Source organism: Aureobasidium subglaciale, assembly GCF_000721755.1.
Source record: "Aureobasidium subglaciale EXF-2481 unplaced genomic scaffold scaffold_34, whole genome shotgun sequence".
Classification (NCBI taxonomy): domain Eukaryota; kingdom Fungi; phylum Ascomycota; class Dothideomycetes; order Dothideales; family Saccotheciaceae; genus Aureobasidium; species Aureobasidium subglaciale.
In genome coordinates, this window is record NW_013566961.1 from 59,023 (window position 1) to 82,332 (window position 23,310).

The 23,310-nt window shown below is 52.6% G+C and overlaps 5 protein-coding genes across 5 annotated transcripts; 3 read left to right on the forward strand and 2 right to left on the reverse strand.

Annotated features, from left to right (window-relative positions):
- Positions 1–39: 39 nt before the first annotated feature.
- Positions 40–2,275, forward strand: AUEXF2481DRAFT_8935 (uncharacterized protein; the record flags this gene model as incomplete). Its single annotated transcript, XM_013483984.1, has 4 exons — positions 40–239; positions 303–631; positions 685–903; positions 963–2,275. 4 exons carry the CDS (start codon positions 40–42, stop codon positions 2,273–2,275), a joined length of 2,061 nt encoding a protein of 686 aa, XP_013339438.1.
- Positions 2,276–11,012: 8,737 nt separating this feature from the next.
- On the reverse strand, positions 11,013–11,614 carry AUEXF2481DRAFT_33460 (uncharacterized protein; the record flags this gene model as incomplete). The annotated part of the gene is made up of 2 exons (XM_013483999.1): positions 11,013–11,364; positions 11,430–11,614. 2 exons carry the CDS (start codon positions 11,612–11,614, stop codon positions 11,013–11,015), a joined length of 537 nt encoding a protein of 178 aa, XP_013339453.1.
- Positions 11,615–11,856: 242 nt separating this feature from the next.
- AUEXF2481DRAFT_33461 (uncharacterized protein) lies at positions 11,857–12,529 on the forward strand (the record flags this gene model as incomplete). The annotated part of the gene is made up of 3 exons (XM_013484000.1): positions 11,857–11,906; positions 11,966–12,417; positions 12,477–12,529. 3 exons carry the CDS (start codon positions 11,857–11,859, stop codon positions 12,527–12,529), a joined length of 555 nt encoding a protein of 184 aa, XP_013339454.1.
- Positions 12,530–12,669: 140 nt separating this feature from the next.
- AUEXF2481DRAFT_70451 (uncharacterized protein) lies at positions 12,670–17,568 on the reverse strand (the record flags this gene model as incomplete). The annotated part of the gene is made up of 3 exons (XM_013484026.1): positions 12,670–13,149; positions 13,258–15,846; positions 15,997–17,568. 3 exons carry the CDS (start codon positions 17,566–17,568, stop codon positions 12,670–12,672), a joined length of 4,641 nt encoding a protein of 1,546 aa, XP_013339480.1.
- Positions 17,569–18,514: 946 nt separating this feature from the next.
- On the forward strand, positions 18,515–23,074 carry AUEXF2481DRAFT_70539 (uncharacterized protein; the record flags this gene model as incomplete). Its single annotated transcript, XM_013484033.1, has 4 exons — positions 18,515–20,226; positions 20,350–20,539; positions 20,633–21,606; positions 21,784–23,074. Coding segments are annotated over 4 exons (4,167 nt in total), but the record flags the coding sequence as incomplete, so codon positions are not given.
- Positions 23,075–23,310: the final 236 nt, after the last annotated feature.

The window sequence follows — 23,310 nt, forward strand, 5'->3', positions numbered from 1 at the left end:
AGCTTTGTGTAGTGATAGATCGATTCTCATACTACTATCATGGCGGAAGCACTTCTCAATCAAGCCCATGGCTATGGCATCATCATTGGCCTTTCGATCTTGTTCTGCCTTATCATTCTGGCCGCTGTCCGAGTACAGAAGCGATACCTCTCGGAGGACTCTGAACAAAGTGAGATGTTCATGGTGGCAAATCGAAGCGTCGGGACTGGCTTGACTGCTAGTGCCGTGTTCAGTTCCTGGTAACTTACGCACCATCCATGGATGAGACCTTGAGACCTTGAGACCTATCTGACTGAAGGCAGGATGTGGATCAACGAGAGCGTCATCTGCGCTGCATATACCTACAAATGGGGTATCGCATTACCCGTCTGGTGGGCTAGTGGTCTCTCATTCCAGATTGCTCTCATGGCTCTCCTTGGTATCGTTGCAAAGCTGAGAGTACCGTACGCACATACTTCACTCGAATTTATGCGAATGAGGTATGGCAAATACGCCCATTGGATCTTCATCCTCCTGAACTTGATCAACAACGTTTTCGGCTGTGGAAGCATGATTCTGGCCGGAGCCCAATTAGTCACTGGTATAACAGGCGTACATGTTGTTGCTGCTTGTATCTTAATTCCTGCTGGAGGTGAGTTTAGCAAACTACCAAACCATGATCACCACGTACTAATGACTGTCTAGTCGTCATCTATACAGCCGTGGGTGGTCTCAAGGCTACCTTCATCACGGATTACCTGCATACTGCTATCGCCTTGATCCTTCTCATCTACTTCTCCCTCTCCGTCCTTACCCACGAGGAGATTGGGGGTATTTCTGGCTTGTATTCGAAAGTCAAAGCAGCAGATGACTATATTGAGGGAAACTACATGGGATCTTTACTGACTATGAAGTCGAAGAAGGGTATGTTGTGCTCCGAACAACACGATTAGTTTCGATGAACGAGGCTGACCAACTTTTAGCTGTACTCTTCGGCCTGGTACTCAAATTTGGTAATCTAGCACTCGTACTGATGGACACTGCATTTTGGCAGAAGAGCTTTGCGAGTGAGGTGAAATCTGTTGTGCCTGCGTATGATCTGGTGTCTGTGGTCATTTTGGCCGTCCCCTGGTGCACAGGCACTATCATCGGACTCAGCGCCCGAGCGATTGAGAAGACACCAATCTGGTACGATTATCCAAACCTGTTGACCGAGACGCAAGTCAACTCTGGACTGGTCATGCCTTATGTCCTTCGCTCTTTACTCGGTCAAGGTGCAACAACCGGACTGCTGGTTTTGATCTTCATGGCCGTCACCTCTACAGTTTCGTCATCCGTGATTGCGGTTTCAAGTATTATTTCACTTGACTTCTACCGTGCTTACATCAACCCAAAAGCCTCTGATCGTAAGATCTTGAAGGTCAGCCACCTCGGCGTGGTAGGTCATGGCATGTTTATGTCAGGAATAGCCGTGGCCTTCCAGTACGGCGGAGCAACAAACAACTGGACTACCTATTTCAGACCTATTGTTGCCTGCCCCGGAATCTTCCCTCTCATACTTACTCTGTTCTGGTCTGGGCAGACCAAGGCAGCTGCTATCTTGTCACCTATACTGGGATTGATCTGCGGCGTAGCCACCTGGCTGAGTCTTTCCTATGTCTGGGGTGGACATATCGATATCCAAACGACTCAGCAGCAACTACCCGGCCTTTACGGAGCGATCGTCTCTTTCTTCTCTCCAGCTCTATTCTCGGTCGTCATTTCACTTGTACGACCAAGTAAATTTGACTGGAGAGAGTTTCTCAGGATTGATCTTATCGAGGACAGCAGCCAGCCCAGCACTTCTCTACCATCACCTCATGACAGCAAAGAGGACATCAGCAAAACCGTTCGACCCGCTCCCACGACTGTTGATGAGAAGCATACGACAGCTGTCGATGCAGAAGCAAAGACCGGTCTCGTCAGCCCTGCGACTTCCATCTCCGCAGCTACCGGAAGTTTGGATGATGTCGTGCATCCCTTCAGCGATCAAACCATTCGCCACATCAAGAAATGGAGGAACTATGCTGCTGGCTACTTTGTGCTCAACCTCTTGGTAACGGTCGTACTTTGGCCAGTACCGATGTACCGCGACTGGATTTTCACATTATCCTTCTTCAAGGGCTGGGTGACAGTTTCTATCATTTGGCACTTTGCTGCCATGATGGCGGTGATCGTCTACCCGATCTGGGATGGAAGATTTGTTATTAGCACAGTATTGAAGGGAGTAAGCAAGGAATGGAGCAGTAAGAAGTAGGAATCGTGATATAAGTTAGATGTTACAGAGTACTATTACATGAGTAGTTGAACAAGGAAGAAGGAAATACGAGATCAAGTTCCAATCATAAGGCCATCATAGAAATAATAATCATTCATCACTTGCGAACAACTGTTGCAAGGGTAGTTGGCTCGCGCTTGAGGTTGATGCCCGTTCCTGGGACGGTCACAGTCACGCACGCTACTTTGCCCAGAAGGCCGGTGCTGCAGCTGGTACTAGTCACTGCGGCGGCTGTCGTAGTCACAGAGGCAGCACGTGTGGTCGTTGCTGATGATCCACCGAGCAGAGTGCCTCCAACTCCTGCGCTCACGAGTGCTCCGGAAGTCTGGGCAACACCTGCATTAACACTCACGGTTCCGAGAGGGCCGAGACCAAGAGTTAAGCAGACATTGAGTAGAGCACCTGTGCCGCATGAGGTCGAGAGAGCGGTGACGGATGTTCCAGAAATGACTGTGTTGGTCGAGATGACTGCGGGGCTTGTAACTACAGCGGCAGAGCTTGTAGTAGCTGATGAGCCGCCTGGCAACAAAGTGGCACCTACACCAGCACTGACGAGACCAGTGGATGATGCGCCTGTAGGGATAACTCCGGCATCAACGCTGACTGTTCCGAGAGGGCCCAGACCCAGAGTCACACACACATCGATAAGAGCACCGGTGCCGCAGGAGGTTGATAGAGCAGTGACCGATGTTCCTGAGATGACTGTGTTGGTCGGGATGACTGCAGGGCTAGTCACAGCAGCGGCAGAGCTTGCAGCAGCCGACGAGCCGCCAGGCAACAGGGTGGCGCCCACACCAAGATCAACGAGTCCGGTAGATGTGCCTGTGGCAAGAACGCCAGCGTCAACGCTGACCGTTCCTAGGGGACCCAAGCCAAGTGTCACACAGACATTGATCAGATCGCCTGTACCGCACGAAGTCGAGAGAGCGGTCACGGTCGTACCCGAGATGACGGTGTTTGTCGGGAGAACTGCAGGACTTGTGACGACGGCAGCAGAAGTTGCAGAGCCACCGGGCAAGAGAGTAGCGCCTACACCTAGGTCTACAAGCCCGCTAGATGATCCTGTAGGAAGAACGCCAGCGTCAACGCTAACGGTTCCTAGAGGGCCCAATCCGAGGGTCACACAAACATCGATGAGATCGCCTGTGCCACACGAGGTCGAGAGAGCAGTCACAGTTGTTCCTGAGATCACAGCGCTAGTTGGGATGACAGCTGGTGCAGAGGTTACAGCTGCTGACGATCCGGGAAGTAAAGTAGCTCCGACGCTAGCATCTACCAAGCCAGAACTGGTGGGAAGGACACCGGCGTCAATACTGACGGTGCCGAGGGGACCAAGACCGACTGTTGCGCAGACATTGATGAGAGCACCGGTACCACACGAGGTCGAAATAGCAGTCACAGGAAGACCGGAGATGGTAGTGGTAGGAATAGCAGTGACCGAAGGAGCCTCAGTTGCGGCTACGGATGAGCCAGGGAGAAGAGTGGCACTAACGCCGGCACTGATCAAATCGCCTGAGCCATCGGTGGGGAGAACGCCTGCATCGATGGTGACGGTACCAAGAGGACCAAGACCAAGGGTAACACACAGGTCTAGTACATCGCCAGAGCAAGACGTGGAGATGGCCGTGATGGGCTGTCCAGAGATAGAGGTACTTGTCGGGATCACGGCGCCAGAGGTAATCGTGGCACCATTTCCAAGCCCAACGGTTGCATCAATAAGCTCGCCTGAAGTACCTGTAGGAAGGACACCGGCATCAACACTTACGGTGCCGAGAGGACCGAGACCAAGAGTTACGCAAACATTGACGAGGTCCCCGGTACCACATGAAGTAGAGATGGCGGTGACAGGAAGATTAGAAATCGTAGTGCTCGTCGGGATCACGGCGCCAGAGGTTATCGTGGCATCGTTTCCGATTCCGACAGTTGCATCTATAAGCCCACCTGAGGTACCAGTAGGGAGGACGCCGGCATCAATGCTCACCGTTCCAAGGGGACCGAGTCCCAGAGTAACGCACAAGTTGAGGAGGCCGCCTTCGCAAGATGTGGAGATGGCAGTGATCGGCAGGTTCGAAATGGTGGTTGACGTAGGGATGACTGCTGGTGAAGTGATAGTGGCGCCGTTTCCAAGTCCAACAGTTGCGTCGATGAGACCGCCACCGGAGGTACCAGTAGGAAGAACGCCAGCATCAATGCTTAGAGTGCCGAGAGGACCGAGACCAAGAGTCACGCACAGATTGATGAGTCCTCCTTGGCAGGATGTCGATATAGCCGTGATGGGGACCCCTGAGATATCAGTAGACGTAGGGATGACTGCGGGGGAGGTGATGGTAGGGCTTGCACCAATTCCGACGCCCAAATCAACAATCGATCCATCGGTGTTAAGTGCGCCGAGGGTGACAGTGGCGGATGGACCAACTCCCAATGCTAAGCAGACTACACCCTCACATTGAGTTTGAATCGCTGTGTAGGAGGCTGTGACCGAAGATGGTACGGTCGTAGGTGTAGTTCCAGCAGCACCGCCGATTCCAAGATTAACGGTAACGCCATCCAAGATACCCAGGGTCACACAGAGGTCGATCAAGCCACCTCCGCAGGCAGTAGTAGTGGTAGTTACTCCAGTGGGAATGACAATACCGCTGGTTATTGATCCAACACCGCTGGTGATCGATCCGACACCACTGGTAACAGAGCCAATGTCGCTGGTGATCGATCCGATGTCGCTCGTGACAGAAGCAATGTCACTGGTAACAGATCCAACATCGCTGGTGACGGACGCAATATCGCTAGTAATTGAACCAACGTCGCTGGTAACAGATCCGATATCGCTAGTGATAGATCCAACACCGCTGGTGATGGACGGGATACCGCTAGTTATTGATCCTACACCACTTGTAACTGAACCAATATCGCTGGTTACTGATCCAACATCGCTCGTGATAGAAGCGATGTCACTGGTGAGTGAGCCAGCGTTGCTCGTGATGGAAGCAACGACGCTCGAGGCGTCCGACAAGATAGAAGAGGCAGAGTCAGTGGCTTCGCTCAGGATTGAAGAAATCACGCTGGATGGAATGGATGTGACACCGTTGGTCAAAGAAGAGATAATGCTAGAGGCATCCGAGAAGACGGAGGACACGGCGTCAGTTGCAGAGGCGCCTACCTCACTAGTAATAGAACCAATCTCGCTGGTGATGGAACCAATATCGCTTGTGACAGACGCAACATCGCTGGTGATGGAAGAAACAACTGAGGAGAAACCAGGGATGGTAGGTCTAGTTGCGGTGGTGCCGACGTTGACAAGCGAGGTGGCAGTGTTCGTGGCCTCGCTGAGGAGGGATGAGATGACTCCCGATGGGTCAGTGGCAGTAGTGATTCCGCTGATTTCAGATGCGATCGATGATGCTACACTTGAAGGCACGACATCAGTGGGAAGTCCAGTGATTTCGCTTGCAATCGAGCTAATAACACTTGATCCAAGAGAAGTGGCGCTTGTCAGACCTCCGATGACGGAAGTGACTTCGGATGGGAGACCCGATGTGGTGATGATACCGCTGGGGACGGAAGTGGCAGTCGGCAGCTCAGACAGGATACTGCTGAGAGCGCTAGTATCGACTGGGGCACCGCTAGAGATCTCAGAAAGGATTGAAGACAACTGCGACGACACGGCGCCAGTGGCGGTGGCGGCTACTGAGGTCAAAGATGAAATTTCTTGGCTGATTCCGGAAGTGGCTGGGTTGACGACTGACGAGACCAAGCCTGAAGGTAGGGAAGTTGCTGTTGGCAATTCGGAGATCAGAGAGCTCAATGCGCTTGTGTTGATGCCACTTGCAGTGGTGAGCTGTGAGACCAGGGAAGACAACTGACTTCCAATAACACCAGTAGCACTCGAGGCTTGAGATGCGAGACTTGAGATAAGACTGCTGGGTACACCAGAAAATCCTGGGAGAGATGGTCTTCCACTAGTACTACCAGCGTTGACAACTGAGGAAACGAGACCTGAGGGCAGCGAGGTCGCAGTGGGTAGTTGAGAAACCAAAGAGCTCAACGCACCCGTGTTGATGCCGCTGGCACTAGCGGTGGAAAGTCGCGAGACCAGAGAGGAGAGCTGGCTGCCAATGACGCCAGTTGCAGTCGAAGCTTCTGAAGCAAGACTTGAGATCAGGCTCGATGGAACTCCGGCCGAGGCAGATACGCCAGCAGATACACTGGCGGTGGCAGAGACAGGAGGGAGAAGGGAAGAAGCCGCAGCCGAGCGAACAGCGAACTGGATGCCATTGCGGTCGACGCCGTTGGTGAGGGAGCTGTAGAAGGTACAAGTACCAGTAGTGGGATCGTAAGATGTACCCAGACAACGAGCGTTAGGAGCACAAACATTGGCGCAAGAGTTAAGAGAGCCAATTGCTTGTCTCTTCGAAACCACGTTGCCGATGTTCAAGATGGTACCGCCATAGAACTGGTTGCAGTAACGCGTGAATTGGGATCCGATAACGGTGTAAGTAGACTTGCTCACGAAGGGGCAGGCAACAGGGGTAGAAGTAGAAGAGGCTGATGCTGTGGCGCTGTTGGCGACAGACGATACAGCACTTCCAGCAGAGCTTGCAGCTGATGACACAGCACCACCTGCCGAGCTGGCAGCTGAAGAGACAGCACCTCCAGCAGAGTTCGCAACGGATGAAACAGCACCGCCAGCTGAGCTTGCTGCAGACGAGGCAGCACCACCGATACCACCGACAACGGAGGAGAATGCGCCTGCAGCTGAGCTTGCCGCAGAAGAGACAGCACCTCCAGCGTTGTTAACTGCGGAGGAGATAGCACCTACGAGTGAGCTCACTGCACCGGTGGGAAGAGGTACTGATGGGTTGGCAAGAATGGAGGATAAAGCCGAGGACAAAGAAGGTCCGACAGAGACAGCAGGGTTTGTCAACGAACCGATTGCTGAGCTCAAAGCAGGAGCGCCAGTGACAGCAGGGTCGGAAAGTAGAGATGAAGCGAGCGAGGAAAGGGCAGGGTTGGCGGTGACTGAGCCAGCTCCATTTCCATTACCATTGCTGCCACCGCCGATACCGATGCCAACTCCTGCTCCTGCCGAGACGGAAGGAAGAGAGGCTCCAACAGATGAGGCAGCGTTGGCGAGAGAAGAAGCAATATCGGTAGGCAGAGCAACAGCAGGGTTGCTGGCGATGGAGCTCAGCAGACTCGAGATTGCGGGTGCGACAGATGCAGCTGGGTTTGCTGTAGACAGGAAACCGAGTGCTGAGGAAGCAATAGCATCTGAACCTTGTCCAACATTGTTGGCAGTGGGGACCGAAGTGACCAAGGAGCCAAGAAGGGAGCTGAGTTGGGAGACTGCAGCAGATGCAGCAGGTGAGTCGGTAGCGGATGCGCCTACAGAAGAGGCGGCATCAGCGAGCGAAGAAGCTGCAGCGGTAGGAATAGCAACGGTGTTGCTAGCGATGGAGCTCAAGAGCGATGAGATTCCAGGAGCGACAGAGGCTGCGGGATTTGCTGTGGAAAGGAAGCCAAGTGCTGAGGATGCTGCAGAGGCGGCTGCGTCTGCGGCGCCCTGTCCGGACGATGCACCATTTGTGGGAGCAGATGTAGCGGCAGATGCAACAGAGCTGAGCAAAGATGAGAGTTGGGAGACGGCTGAAGAAGCGGCTGGTGAGCCTGCATCTACGCCGGCACCCACACCAGCACCTATCCCGCTCGATGAATCAGAGCCTGCAGAGCCTGAGCCCGATGAGCCGGAACCTGAGCCTGAAAGACCAGAGGCAGCAGGGTTGTAGCATTCTGCCACAGCCGAAGCTTCTGTGTTGAGACTGTCGAGAGCAACATCTAGAAGATCACCGAGCAAGCTGATGTTGCCATTGTTTCTGATGTCGGCCACGATATCATCGAGGCTGGAGTCACCGATACTGTCGATGAGTGCTTGTCTCTTGGTAGGGATGGCCGAAGAGCTTGCCAGAAGCAGCGTCAGCGCCGAGAAGCTGGCGAAACGCATCTTGCTAGTCAAAGAGAAGACAAGATGTGTGAATGATGAATAAGGATACCAAAATGGTAGAAGGGGCGAGACGCTTGTTGATCAAAATGATGTCTACAGGGATCTGCTCTGTTCTTATACCTACTACTCCATCGTGGAAGAGCCATGTTGTGATCAAATTTCCGTCATCGTCGTGTGGAGGAGATCTGCAATGTTTCGTTATGACTATTGACTCCCCCATTAAAATGTTTCAGAAGGTAGACCCTCATCTCGTTCAAACCTGATATACCCGGAGGCAGTACCGGTGGTCTTCGCAGAATGTGTATCGATTGGGTATCAAGGACGTTGACATGGTAAGACCCATTGGAGAGACTGTCGACGATCTCACAACTTGGGACGGTAGGGAGAAACAAAACAGTAAAAGGAATTGGCAGAATCCTCATGACGTCTCTTGGAACCCACTCGCCAAACAGTCACAAGGCTGGATATTGAAAGATGGAGGGAGCCACTTCGAATCAGTCGATGCTAAGCCGAGCGTGCTACCAACTTCCATGGACCAATTCGGACACAGGAAACAGGCTACGGCACGCTGCTGCGGGAGCTGTCACTGTCAATTGCCAGAAGTGGTGGTGACAGGTGTCTGGCGAGAACGCTCGAGCCCCTATGAGTGTCGGTGTCTGTGTCAGATTAGGCGTTTAAGGTGCAAACGAACCCTGGGATCGTCATATTGACAGACCCTGATCCAAGATAGGTGAAGACATGGCGCAAGATGGTGATATCGGGATCCGGCAAGGTCTGATAGCATAGTATAAGCCAACGCTTGGCTGTTCAAACGGGCGATCCTGCACTTTTCTTTTTAGGGAAGGTCTATGGGGACCAGCTCGAGGCAGTGCTATACATGAGAAGAAATTGCTGGATGTGCGGGCCGCCAAGTCTTGTATGCTGAGAATCGCATATGCGCCCACTGAGCTCAACACGGATGCAGAAAACAGCTTTGGGATGGCAAATTGCTTATACCATCATGACATGTTTTGTTGTTATGACTCTACGTCAGTCCCAGATGACTGGGTCGAGGGTCGATACATGCAGGTCCGTCGGCACATCTGATGCTCGTCATTGCGGCTACTTACCAAGAATACGGGTGTCGATCCTTGGATCTCACGTGCTGTAGCTGAACAAAACTGCTTGTGGCCATGTGAGTGGTATGTGTGCTGACTGGATGTGGTGAGGTGATGTTGAGGTCCCCACGGCTTGGCCGGGTAATTGTCTTGAATCCTTCAGCGAAACGGGCGCTAGCTGTACGCGACGTCTACTACTGTACACTGCTCGCCGGTCTTGCTCGGATTTGGGCCGTTATACGTGGCTGCAGGATGCGAAGCACGAAGGATTTATAGAGATCTGCAGAAGATGAAGGTCCAACGCGTATTGTACCATCTTATACAGTACACGGCACACCGCGCCGCCACCTGCGCAATGACCTACAGCCTGTCTCAAGTTAGATAATATGTCCTCCAATCACGCCAGCAGTCAAGACTCAACAAGGACGTTGTAGCATCCAGACGGCGCGCATGAGCTGTATAAGCATACGGGTTGGCCTCCCAATTCGGCGAGCGGGGACGCCATTTGTTTTAGCAGTCCCGTGACCTCAAGCCAAGACGATCTCGCCAAGACGGTCAAGATGCGCTTCGGTCTTCCCGATGTCGCGGATTTGGACATCGCCATCGACCCCTTCCCAATTGTGGTCATTAAAGCAACGGCCAGCGAGTGGGTTCGGTGTTGTGGCGCGTAAGGTGATCGAGCGCCGAATCTTAACTTCCGGAGGAATAATAAGCCAGGTTCGAGCTGGAGTGGAGTCCGGAGGTTCCTACGTGCGTACATGATTTAGGGCACAAAGCAATGCCAACAGGTTTTGCGTAATGTCATTACACTGTGATGGTTGACTAGAAACACATCATTACACTTGCACCGAACGCGCATGCGAGAGATGAGACAGCTCGTATTGCGGATCGCGTCGTATTGACAAGGGCATAGAAAATGTGAGAAGGAACATCTCGTAGGATGTGGACATTGTAATTAGTGTCTATCATATCGCTCGTCACGATTGGCTAGTGTGCACGGCTCCACATGTTGTATGTAGAAGGGCTTCGACGAGCGAAGAGACACCGACTTATCGTCAAATTCTTCGTTGATCAGCATATGGCCAGAAAACGGTGACCTCTTGATGATCAAAACGAAACCCATGTCTGTATCTGACGATCGTCTTTATGAGGAACGATTGCAGTTGAAATATTGTAGATAGGAAGCAGATGTGCGTCGATCTCCTGCTTCGGTTGATACTATGTCTAAGCCCAGAAACATGAATTTTCCCGGATCGTACTTTCATGATTCAAGATACTGGCCCTTCATGGTGGCAAAGAGCTCAGAGACCTGCAGTTCCGGGTGTTTGGTGTCCAACTCGAGGTCTACTTGCGGTACCCTTCGTATTCTGATAGACGAGCATGGGAGCCAGGGTGATCCCCTTGGCGAGGATTTGAAAGACACCACTCGCCATTTTGATACCAGGCGATGTTCGTTAGGCTGTGAGGGTTTCGCTCCCCACCTCTCTTAAGACGTAAGGCGAGTATCGTTATAGACCGTCGTGAATGCGACAGAACAGAACGTGTAGTGGCGAAGCTCGAGTAGCCTCAACAGTCCAAGTACCGACACGGGACGGTGGACTAATCACTCAGGCAAGAGGCTTCAGAGAGACTTCTTCGCAGCAGCCGCAACGCGACTCCTGAACACCGGGCTCGTGACCGGACCGTTGACAATGTAGAAAGGGTTCATGATACACTTGATCCAAGCCTCATAGACGTCGGTCATGAATTGTCTGACGGCTTCCTCGGTCTGCGCACCGGTCGGGTTATTTGCCAGAAGTGTACTTTGCCTAGCCGTGACCGAGGGATGTTGTCTTTGCGGTGCAGCAGCCGGGTATGTGGAGTAAGTTGTAGAAGTAGGATCCGGGTTCATAAGCAACATGAACTTGACATTTCCACCAGTTATGAAGCAGTGGATGTGGTTATTTTGGAATCGGTCAACATTCTTGAGGTAGCTGTAAGACATTAGAGTGGATTCAAACCGGATCAGCTCGGGGAGGCATCATGATAGATAACACACAGTCCATTGTTTCCCCACTGAACTTCTTCGACGATGTCGAGACTGCTATGGACAATGAATTGATTCATGTGCCTGGCCTCATCGCGAAAGCGAGCAATGCCGTCTCCGCCAGCCTTGGAGGTACCGAACTCATGCTCAAAGAGCGGATTGTCTCTGGTGCCGATGATAGTGAAGTAGTATGACATGTTGCAGTGTATTGCCTTGCTCACAAATCGAGATGTTATATAACGACTGGTGACGGTGACAAGGAGGCAGCGGTAGTGAAGACATGCTAGAGCTGCTCAAGGAGTCAAGCGAGCGAAGGAGTCGGCGGGGAGGGAAGTCGCGGTGTGGTCGGGGAAATGTCTTGGCACCTCCGAAGCGTCAGCGACGACTCCGAATCTTTTGAAGATTGCGGGCGAGCGCATCGCATTCATCCCAGACAACAATGTTCGGCGCCTTCAGACCCACTTCAGCTCTATCAGGAGGTCTGCTATGGTATGCGCTCTGCTTCTTGAGACACGGCCAATGTATCATGTGCTGACAAATGATGATAGGAAAATCCCATGGCGACTCTCAGCACCGCAAAAGCTGCGCCAGCGCCGTCGCCTTCGTCGCGTCGACAACATCGTCTCGGTCCTTGACAGCGCTCTGCAAAGACAGATCCAGTCGCAACCCGCCACGACTGCCACAGAAGGAATTGGCGCCACTCAGGCCACCACTGGAGAGCTCGCTCAAACCGCACAGGGCCAGCGCTTGATGAACGCAGAGGTCAACGCTCCTCTCAATGAGCGCAGACATGGCAGAGGCCCGAGGCAGGGCGAAATTCTCAGTGGAAGCTTGCCTTCGGGCACTGTCACCATGACCGGTGATCAGGCTAGAAAGATGGGCACCATCAAGTTGATCGAACGTTGGAAGGCCGAGATGCCTACCGAGGCCGAAATGCTGCCAAGAGACAAATACACCATGTTCGATCGCAAGGAGAAGAAGTACAGAAAGGGCATTCACAGTGAGTTTGATACCTATATCATATTTGACCATTTCACGATTGCTAATAATCCCCTGCAGAGCTACCCAAGTGGACGAGAGTCTCTCAACGCTTGAACCCTCCTGGTTTCTAAGTCATCTTCTATCACTTTCTGTATCTTTTATGCATAGGGCGGCGTTTGACCTAGGTTGGTCTGTGAGATTTTGTACAAAACATAACGTCGAAGAATGTTGCCATCAGTCTCATCATCCAAGAACGTCAATTTGCCCCGCTTCAGTCATGTCTACGAACCACACTCTTGCTTCCCTCTGGCGGCCTTCTTTCGCCCAAGTTGTGGAGTCGCTCTCCAATAAGATACACCTCATCCTTGATGCGACCTCTCCATCGACGCAGTCCCTCTCTCAGTGCCCATGTACACCACAATCCAAGCACCTGACTGGCACAAATTGGATAGCTGTATCGATACACCTTGGTGCGAGTGCTAGCAGATATCAAATTTGTGACGTCCAATATCGAGACCACTAAGGGAGGGCATATCAAGACGACAGAGAACACCAGTAGTGTCGGCAAAATGAAGGCGCGAGTTGCCAATTTCACATTGGGGTTGGTGAAACCATCGCGAGTGATCATTCGTAGTGCTGATGCTGGTCGAGAATTGCGCGACAACAACAGCAGACGCAACACCACTCGCCCGTAGATGAACCCTATCGTCCAATCCTGGAGAACATGGAAAGTGTGAGGTACCACTGCAAGCTGCCCTGTTTGAAGCTGCTTCTCATCGAGGGTAGAGAGTGTCGAGTTTATCGAGCGGGATTGGGGTCCTATCGCGCTGCTTAAACTGCTGCCGGCACCTTTCTGTACTACGGGGCCCATATATGTACGGAGAGGCAAGATGAGATAAAGTTGCAGGACAAGAGCGAAGAGGGTCGGAACAACGACGACTGCGAACCCATACACATAGGCGCTTCGAAGCAGACGCAACGCCCGCCTCTGGATATTGGTTCTGATGGCAGCCAAGTTTTGCTTCGAGGTCGTTTGTCTGATGCTTCTGAGTCCTTCTCGTCCATTGAATAGAGCTTGGAGAACCATGCCTTGAAAGATGATACCAATAGCAAAAGCATAAAGGTCGTTAGGCATGACATGACGGGGAGTCAAGATCGATATGATCTGACGGCCAACGAGCATGGGCACGACAGTGACTCCGAAGCCCATGGCAATAGCAAACATCCATAAAAACGAAATGAAAGTAAGGATGCGTACACGGAACCAAGGAGGGATATACACCTGGATGAAGTTCTCGGGCTGTCGGCCGTGGATCCCGTTGGAGGTATCTGTACCATCCACTCTCTGGTCGATCTCGCTGACTTCGAGGAATACTCTCTCACCCCGGGGGATTCTGACTTGATCGGTGGCAGGTGCTCGAACGTACTTGCCGTCCTTGATAAAATGTTCTGAGTTGGTGATGGCACGCTGATCTCTCCAGGGATTGAGCTTACTGGCCCATGATTCTTCTGCCAATTGGCCTTCTTCGATCGTGCGTCGCTCGCCGAAGAGGAATTGAGAAAGGCGCAGCGAGCGTGCGCAGAGCTTGAGCCATCTTCCAAAAACCTTCTCCATCCCCTTGGAAGGATACAAATAAAGCGCTACTAAGGGAGCAAAAAGATTGTATCCCATGAAATAAATGGGGAACTCTAGATTCGCCTCTGGTCTTGCCCATCGAATGGGGAACACTCCAAATCGAGAAGTGGTCCAGATAGCCCCACCAAGACACACTATCACCAATCCACCATACACAAGGCCACTAAATGCAATCTTGCGAAGCTGGGTGGTGACAGTACGCTCCAGGACGTCACGGACTGGGTGGAAGGTTGGGTCGTCTGGATCTCTGATGAAGTACAGAACGCCTTTACGTAAGATCCTTCTGCACATAGACACGAATAAAGCGAAGTGGAACATGTAGCATGTTCCGAAGAACCAATGCAGAAACACGAACAGCCACGGCGATCGACTGGCAAATGCAAAACGTGTCGCGAATGATGCTTTCTCGAAGAGGGGGAGCAGTGCAGAATCAAGGAGTATGCCGCAGTAAAGTGGAAACGCCAGCATTTCGATACTGATAATCAAGATGACTTTGAGTACACCACCAGCCTGTTTGAGAAGATCTGCGAAGCTTTTCTCGATGGCTTGCAGGCTTGATGAGCTGAAAAGCGGTTCCTTGCGCATCAGATACAGCGTTCCAACAATGACGAGCAGGATATATCCAGCCAGAACAGTTAGGCAGCGATCTTCGGTTGTCCAGATTGCGAGAGAAGGATCCGGTGGGCCAAGATTCTTGTTGACGGTGAACGTGAAGGTGCCATCGTTTATGGCTTCCGACAGCCCCTCTCTCAAGACTGTACGGGTCCAGGCATAGCTGGTCGCTGTGTGCTGGAACAACTTAGCGGCACTATCCACAACAGTCTCGAATACATCCGACACTGAGGAGTTTTGTAAGTGGTATAAGGTACTAGACACACATCCAGCAATGAACTTTAGAATATGAGTAAACTCCGATTTCAAGTTGAGGAGAGACTGGCGGGCTTCGATAGACTTCATCAAAGGTCCCAGCTCCAGTGGTCCATCGCCATCCAGCAAGTCACTCAAACGAGCACCAGCTCCATTTGCTGCGTGGTGGGCGCGTCTGGCCAGAGAGTCCACATATCCCAGAGCAGACTTTTGAATGATAGAGCCAAGGAATATCGAGAGCAGTTTTGTAAGCAACTGGGAACCGAAGTATGTAGCTGCACCGCCAACATACACAGTGACGTCGACAATTGCGTCTGCAATGACGGAAACAAAGCGGAGAGGGGTTGTGATCAAGGATGAAACTGGATCACCAAGGAAGAGTAATGCGAGCTTTCCAAAACCGTAAGGTACGCCAATCGCGATCCAGAGCGTAGCTGTGATAAGGACACCGCAGAACATGGCTGTTTGGGCCAGACCAACCAGAGGGCCATGCATTCCAATCAACTCAAGAACGCCCTCGAGATCCTCGGCGTCTTCGATAGCTTCAGCGTCCAGATCTGCGTCAGCCACGGCTTGGACGACTTCAGGATCTTGAGGAATATCAGGCTCATGGTCGTGCGGTCCGCCCTCGAAATGGATGACTGGGTGATCTTCTGCTTCGCCACGGAATATTTCTTCGTCCAAAATTCCTGGTATCGGGTCAACCTCATCCTCTTCGATCAAGACGTCGGCCCAGAACCAGTCAAATAATCTGGACAATGGGTCTTTACGACGTTCAGCTGGCTGGATCACATGGATCGAGGGTTCTTGCAGTTGAGCATTTTGATCTTCAGCAGCAGTTTCAACAGGCCGATCAAGGACGTCGGAAGATTGTCGTACTGAGGTGTGTTCGGGATCTCCGAGGGTACTTTGCAGACCATCCTCCCTACGCCCCCCTAGATCTGGCTCGGCAGGTGATGATACCGTCGAGTGGTCGAGTTCTGCCAGAGTTTGAGCAGTAGACTCCTGGTAATCTTGAAGATCTTCTGTAGGAGGAAGAGGAGGATTTGGAGACCTTACGGTGCTTGATGAGCCCGGATTCGGGGAAGTCGTGACTGATTGCCAGCTTCCACTACTGCTGACACGGTCAGTGTCCGCATCGAGTCCACGATATTCATTCGCGACATCGCTAGAAGGCTCCTCAAGCGACTGTAAGACTCGTTGTGCGTGAGACGATGCGTCCCTCGGGGGCATCGCTGGGCGTCTTTGTGACCCATCCTGATCATTGACTTCATCATTGTCGCCTTGAATGTCGTGCTCAGTGGACGCATGATCACCTTCGCTGTGCTCGCTATCAGAGGAACCGATGCTGTCATGTGGAAGATTGCTCAACAACATATACTTAGTTTGGCCCTCTCGGAGCAGAAATTCGCGCCACAAGTCATGTTCTGTCGGATCTAGATTCCCCAGGATAGCCCATAAATTTGCGGCGATTTCAGTGGAGGATATGCTAGCGTCTTCGGCAAGCCTGATCTGTTCCAGCAGTTCCTCGCCGGCTTCCTCGAATGCTTCCATGAAGTCCTCGTGGTCTTCACCCTCAAATTCGTGAGGTACACCGGCATTGTCCATGAGTGTCTCCATAGCATACCAACCAATGAAGTGGGCCTCATGGTCTCCAGAAGCCTCGCCCTCGGATGGCGGCTGCTCGAAGTTGTGGCGATAACGTTCCAGATTCGGTCGGAGGTCCTCGTTTTGCAAGGCTGCGGCCTCTAGATGTTGGAGGCGCTGAGCAGCCCGTTCGGCAACGTCTAGTTGTATTTCTGCATCGCGGATATGGGCAGCGGCGTTGATTATGGGTTGCTGTTGGACGACCCACTCTCGGATAAGGAAGACCAGAATGAAAGCGACTACGACATTGATAGTGATAATGTCACCTTCGAGCACATCGAGGATAAAGCGGTTGAGCCAGACATGAGATGTCAGGTTGTTCACAGCTTTGACGTCGGACAACAAGCTGGAATAGGGCGGCACAAATGAGGTTTCAGATGTTGAGTTTGGGGAGTATTGGAAGACTGGTTGCGCCAGGGGCTTCAAAGGATAGAATAGACTGTTGAGAAGGAATCGTGAAAGGCTCAGGCCGAAGGGTTCTTTGTCGTTGGGAGTGGCGCTAGGCGACGTGGAGTTGACAAGCGGTTGGGCAGAGTGAGCCATCTTTGCCAACCAAGGATCTCTTGCCCAACCAGCATCCAAGACCCAGAAGAGGCCTCTCCATGACCAGCGAATGCACCAGGGAAGCACGACCAGCCAGACGAGGGCGACAGTGACAGCGCGAGCCCAGGTCAGGACAAGATTCATGGTGTGTAGACAGGCTCTTTTGACGAAGATGGGCAGCGGCAGAGCCTGAGGCATGTGCGAATCGTAGAGCTTTGTGAAGCGGAAAGGCGTCTTGCAAAGCTCGCAGTGTTTCTTGTGTGAATGCGACAGCCACTCCATCAAGCAGTCCTGGTGAACAAACTTGATGCTGCCACTACATTTGCAGGGATAGAAGAGCGGCTCTGCGGCGGAACCCTCACTCCGACAAATTCTACAGGTATCGCCTTCGGCGGGCGACTTGTCACTGCTCTGATTCGGGTCGAAGTGCGGGTCGTTCATGACGTCCGGAGGGGACGAGGGCTCTGCGGCCGACATATTGCAATGTCGTCAGGGTGCCAGTGGGATATGGTATGGCTTAAGGGAAGCCGTCAAGGCGCGGTGTCTTCAAGGCGACATCTAAGATGTGAATGGGGTGGACCTGGTCTGGAGCGGACGACGATGCTCTTTGAATCCAAATAGGCAAATACGAAACACAAGAAGATAAAGTAGCAAGAGCACACGAACGACCTGGAGAGGCACTTGAAACGCCGCCAAGACAACGGAGGCTGGAGTTGACTTGATACTCGGAGTACCTCCCTATCTCGTCCCCGTGCGGGACACTGTCACGTAGCCGTCTAGGATTGACAGAGTTCAGTATACGGGGGGACGAAACCTGCCTCCAGGTAGGTACCTCAACGACAAGACACTGCCAACTCTATTGCTCTTTCCTATATAGTGAAATGTCTATTTCTTATCCATGTCCATAGCCTTTGTCAAGCTGTGGTATTCACTCTTTATGATAGGTATTCGTAGAGCTCTTCGTGATCGGGACAACCATGTGTGGATAACATGGTTTCTTGTCCGAATAGTGGCTGAAGATGACATCAAGCCGCATCCTTGGGCGGCGCACGCGAGCAGGCGCAGAAGCAAGTTGAAGCACAAACACAAGCTGCCCGGTTTGCTCGTCACTCTCTCCTGATAACTGCCCTGCCGTTGCGGTATAAGACTCTGCTGTCTTTTTCAATCCAAGCACCCTCGCATTTGCTTTGCACTCCAAGCCACATGCAGCTCTGATTTCTAGACTGCGCTTTTGTCTTTCGTCAACATGGCCATCCGGAATGAGAAGGCGTTGAATGGCTCCGTGTCGACAGCATCCACGAGAGTGCGTCCGGTACAGAGTCGAGGCTTTTTTTCGCGACTCGTCAGCATAGCCCTGAGGTAAGGCCCTCTCTCTCTCTCTCTGCTAGCTGCTGCCCTGCTCAACAACTACTAAGTTTGTCGTAGACTGTCCATTTGGTACACGCTCGTGACGGTCGTCTTCCGCTGCCCGTCATCGCCCAAACAGCTCACCAAAGACTCACCAAACGTGTGCGAGCCTTACTTCCAGCTGAGAGACTTTGCGCTCCCTCACCTCGAACCCTACTACAATGCCTATGCCGCTCCCTACGTTCAACAAGCCCGGCCCTACTTTGACCGCGTCAAGGACCAAGCCTACGTTCCCGCCGCTGCCTTTGCTCAAAAGCACGGTGCTCCTCGTCTCGCGCAAGCTCAAGAGTACGCGACCAAGGAGTGGAAGCGATCCGTTCACCCTCAGCTCGACGTCGCCCGCAAACACGCTCTAAAGCAATACGAATCCACCCTGGGTCCCCACGTCCAGAAGGTCCAAGACGCCGTTTCCCCTTACTACACCACTGTCAAGGCTTCGGCATCTGACTTTTACGAGCTTGAGCTGTTGCCCGCTTACAAACACACTGCTCCTTATGCCAAGAAGTTCTATGGTCATGCCCACCGTTTCTCCGTCAACACCGCTCTGCCATACGCGCGTTGGGGCACCGATCTGACCTTTGCCTTTATCAGCAGACAGGTCTGGCCCAGGATTCAAGTTCTCTATGGAGAGAACGTCGAGCCTCAAATCTTCAAGATCAGCCAGAGATTGGGACGTTACCGCGATGAGAAGAAGATCGAAGCTGCTATTGAATCTGCCGAGAGCTCCGCCTCTTCCTCGTCCTCTTCGCTCTCGTCGGTCGCGTCTGTCTCTTCTACTGTTGCTACCAGCTCCCCCACTGCTGTCGTTTCTAGCGCCAGTTCTGTTGTTGAATCCATCTTGACCAAGGCATCTAGTGCTGTCGTGGCCTCGCCGTCAATGGCTTCTACCGAAGACGCACCCAGTGCTGCCGAACAATTCACTCAGGACTTGAAGGTCTGGGAAGAGCATGTTTCCATTGCTGTGCGCGAGGGTCTGGACCATCTACGCGAGCGTATCCAAGAGATCTGTGATCGCCAGGTCGAGACCCAGACTAACGGTGTCGGTGAAGCTCTGATCATACAGCTCGGGGAGAGCTCCTCGTCGGCTTTCAGAAGCTTGAAGGCCAAGGTCGAGAGTGTCATCGAGCATCTTCCTGAAGAGGCTTCAGAGTCCGACATGTCAGCTGCTCAAGATACCATCAACAAGGAGGTCAAGAAGGCTGGTCTGACTATCAAGCAGAAGGCTCAGAATGTTCGCGATTGGAAGCAGACCTTTGACAAGGACATCACTCATCTTATCGAGGCTGCCGCTAACTCGACACTCGAGACCATTGACAACATCCGTGATCTACGTCTGCAGGAGATTGGCAGGCGCTGGGCTTCCAACGCTGCCATCACTCACAGAGATTGGACCAAATACAACGACCTCAAGAAGGCTTCAAGCAAGGGTCGCGATGAGGTCGCCGCCCTTGCAACTTCCAAGGAACTCGCTGAGGCCAAGGACGGTGCTCGCCAGATCGAGGAGAGAGCTATGGCCGTTGCTGAAGATGCTGCCAAGGAACTGACCAGACTGAAGGGTGTCTCTCAATGGAAACTGGAAGCTAGAGATTCTTCGGACGATTTCAACACAAAATATGCACCAGCCGCTGCCGCTTGGGCTAAGAAGCAAGTTGTCGACAAGATTGCTGATGCCAAAGAGGCAATCGCTGGAAGCTCTCAAGGTACGGTCGAGTCAGCCACCTCGGTTTTGTCCTCCCAGGGCTCTCAAGTAGCCTCCAGCATGTCTGCTCAAGGCTCTCAGGCAGCCTCAAGCATTTCTTCTCGAGGTTCCGAGATGGCCTCTGGTGCTTCTGAAGCTATTCTGGGTACGAGCACTGGCTCTGTCGAAAGTGCCGCTTCCAAAGTGTCTGAGAAAATCGTTGGTTCTGAACAACCCACAATTCAGAGTATCGCCTCTGTTGTTTCTGAAAACGCTAAGAGCGCGGCGACTGTTGCTTCCGAGTCTGTTCTGGGCACACAACCCGGCGTCGCAAAACAGGCTGTCACCAAGGTATCTGAGGCCGTCATCGGTCGCGAAACTCCTGTGACGGAGAGCATCTCTTCTGCGGTTAGCTCGGCCAGCTCACGCATTGCCGACCAGTCTCTTGATCCTGAGATGGCAAAGAGCTTGAGAGCTGCAAAGTCCAGCGTCTCATCTGCTGCTAGTGGTGTTTCTTCTAGTGTCGCTTCAGTCGTGTCAAGTGTTTCAGCTCCCTCGATCGTCTCCGAAGCGTCCTCAAGTGCCAGTTTTGTTGCTCAGCAGGGAGCTTCGAGTGCATCATCAGTAGCCTCTCAGGTGTCGGAGTCGGTCTCAGTCGCCTCGGAGAAGGCCTCAAAGAAGGTCTGGGGCGGAGCTATGGCTCAAGCAGTACCTTCTGCGCATTCGATTGTTCTTGACGATGATGTTGTCGATGATGAGGACACGTACTCCAAGAAGCTGCAGGACATGTTCGGAAAGGCTGGCGACCAACTCACCCGTGCCGTACAAGATGCAATGAAGCCTGCACCTACCCAAGGTAGCATCGAATCGGTTACATCTCTTGCCAGCGAGCAATATGAGAAGGCTCTATCTGCCGCAAGCAGTGTCATATATGGCACTGAACAGGGTGTTGGGGAGTCTCTGTCAAGCGTTGCGAGCGACAGATACGCATCCGCAGTGTCTGCCGCGTCCAGCGCCATTTATGGAGCACCCGTCCCTGCCACCAAATCGATTGCATCACAAGCCGCTTCGATTGCAGCTTCCATCACTGCTAGCGCTAGTAGCACCGGAGACTCTTTCCAATCTCAGGCAAGCTCCCTATACACTGAAGCTCAGTCCGCTTACTCCAACTCTATCGCCGATCCTGTGCAGTCTGCACTCTCTTCCATCTCTTCGATCGCGTCTTCAAGACTGCAAGAAGGTCTCTCATCAGCAAGTGCCCAATTCGAAAGCGCCAAGGTTGCTGTCGGAGCCTCACCTACCCCAGTCCAGCAAGGAGTCCTTACAGATGCGCAGCGCAGATACTACGAAATGGTCGGATACGCTTATGACCGCTACTCGGCCTTCGAATCTGCTGGAAGAGACATGGTTCGCCCCACTCCGACTTCTGGGTATCCCAATGTTCTTGCTGCTGCCCAGAGCCAGTATAGTAGTGCTGTCGATGCCGCTTCTAGCAACATGAACATCTTGCTTTCATCTGCTAGTTCCGTTGTCAGTGGCACCACTCAGGCTCCGGCTCAGAGCCTTCTAGACCAAGCATCGAGCCAGTACGCCGCTGCGACATCCAGTGCATCATCATATCTTGTTATTGCTTCTTCTAAGGCTAGTGAGGCTGTTTACGGTACTCAGCCTGCCATGTACGAGAAGCTTCTTGCTTCTGCTCAAAGCCAGTATGATGCGGCTTATAGCGGCGCAAGCTCCAATTTGAACAACATTCTCGATTCTGCAAGCTCTACTGCCGGGCCCGCTTTCGACACTGCTTTCGAACAGTACGAGTCAGCAGTCTCGGCTGCTGGTGAGCAGTACTCAAGCGCAAGTGTCAAGGCAAGCGAAGCAATCTTTGGAACTTCAACAGGCTCAGTCGAATCGATTGCCAGTGCTGCCAGTACCGCAATCTATGGTAGCGAAACTCCCTGGACGGAAGCTGCAGCTTCGCAAGCCAGTGAGAATTGGGAATTGCTGGTCTCCAAGGCCAGTGAGCAGGTTTACGGTTCCCCCACACCCTTCTTCTCTCAAGCCAGCGGATACGCTTCTCAGGCTACTGTCGCCGTCGTTGAGCAGTATGCTGCAGTTTCGGCTCTCTTTGACGAGCTGGTCAATGGCCGTGAACCGGAATTCACCGAGAGTGTTTGGAACCGTCTCCAATCTGCCTATTCGACCGGTGCACCAGCCATTGTATCGAGTGCATCGAGTTACGCCCAGGATGCTTACGCTAGCGCATCTTCGTTCTATGAAACTACATTTACGCCACCCCCAACAGTCGAAGCTCTCCTGGATAACGTCAATGAGCAGATCAATTCTGCAGTCGAGGCTGTCTCTGCTCAGGTCTACGGTACTACAAAGGGCAATGTTGAGCAGATGACCGAAGCTGTCGGTAGCGCGTACAGCGATGTCGCATCTCGAGCTAGCGAGGCCGTGTATGGAACCACTACCGGTTATGCCGAAGCGGCGCAGAGTCAAATCTCGGACGCTGCTTCGTCCGCTCAGCAAGCTATCAGCGAAGCTTTGTTTGGTACACCTTCGACTGCAGGCGCGGCCAGCATCTACACGTCGATTGCATCGGTTGCGTCGGAGAATCGCGACGCTGTTGTGTCCAAGGCAGTTGAGCAGTACGAGGCTGCTACATCGGCCGCCAGCAGTGCCATCTACGGATCAGAAAAGGGTGCTTTCGAATCGGCTCAGAGCAGATTGAGCGTTGCAATGGCTAGTGCATCTAGCAGATTGGCCGAGTTTGGCGAGACGGCAAGCAAAGCCACGGACGAGTCGGTATCAAAGGTTGTTGAAGTGGCCCAAGAGGCAGCATCTTCAGCAAGCAGCATGGCCGAGTCGGTCACTAGCAGAGTCAGAGATGAGCTCTGAACGCATAATTAGAAGTGTGATGATGACGTGAAGATGAAGAAGATGGAAAAAAAAAAAGAAGTTCATGAGTTGTCAACGAAGCGTCTGTCTAATTTCCCACTAATATAACATGATTCGCTCCCACGAAGAATCTTGCCGACCCATTGGTGCTAGAGATACTCGTATTGTAGTGAGCGAATATTCGGCGCGAAGTCGAGCAAGGGTTGAGCATGGCCGGACAGAGAAGTTGATCCCCG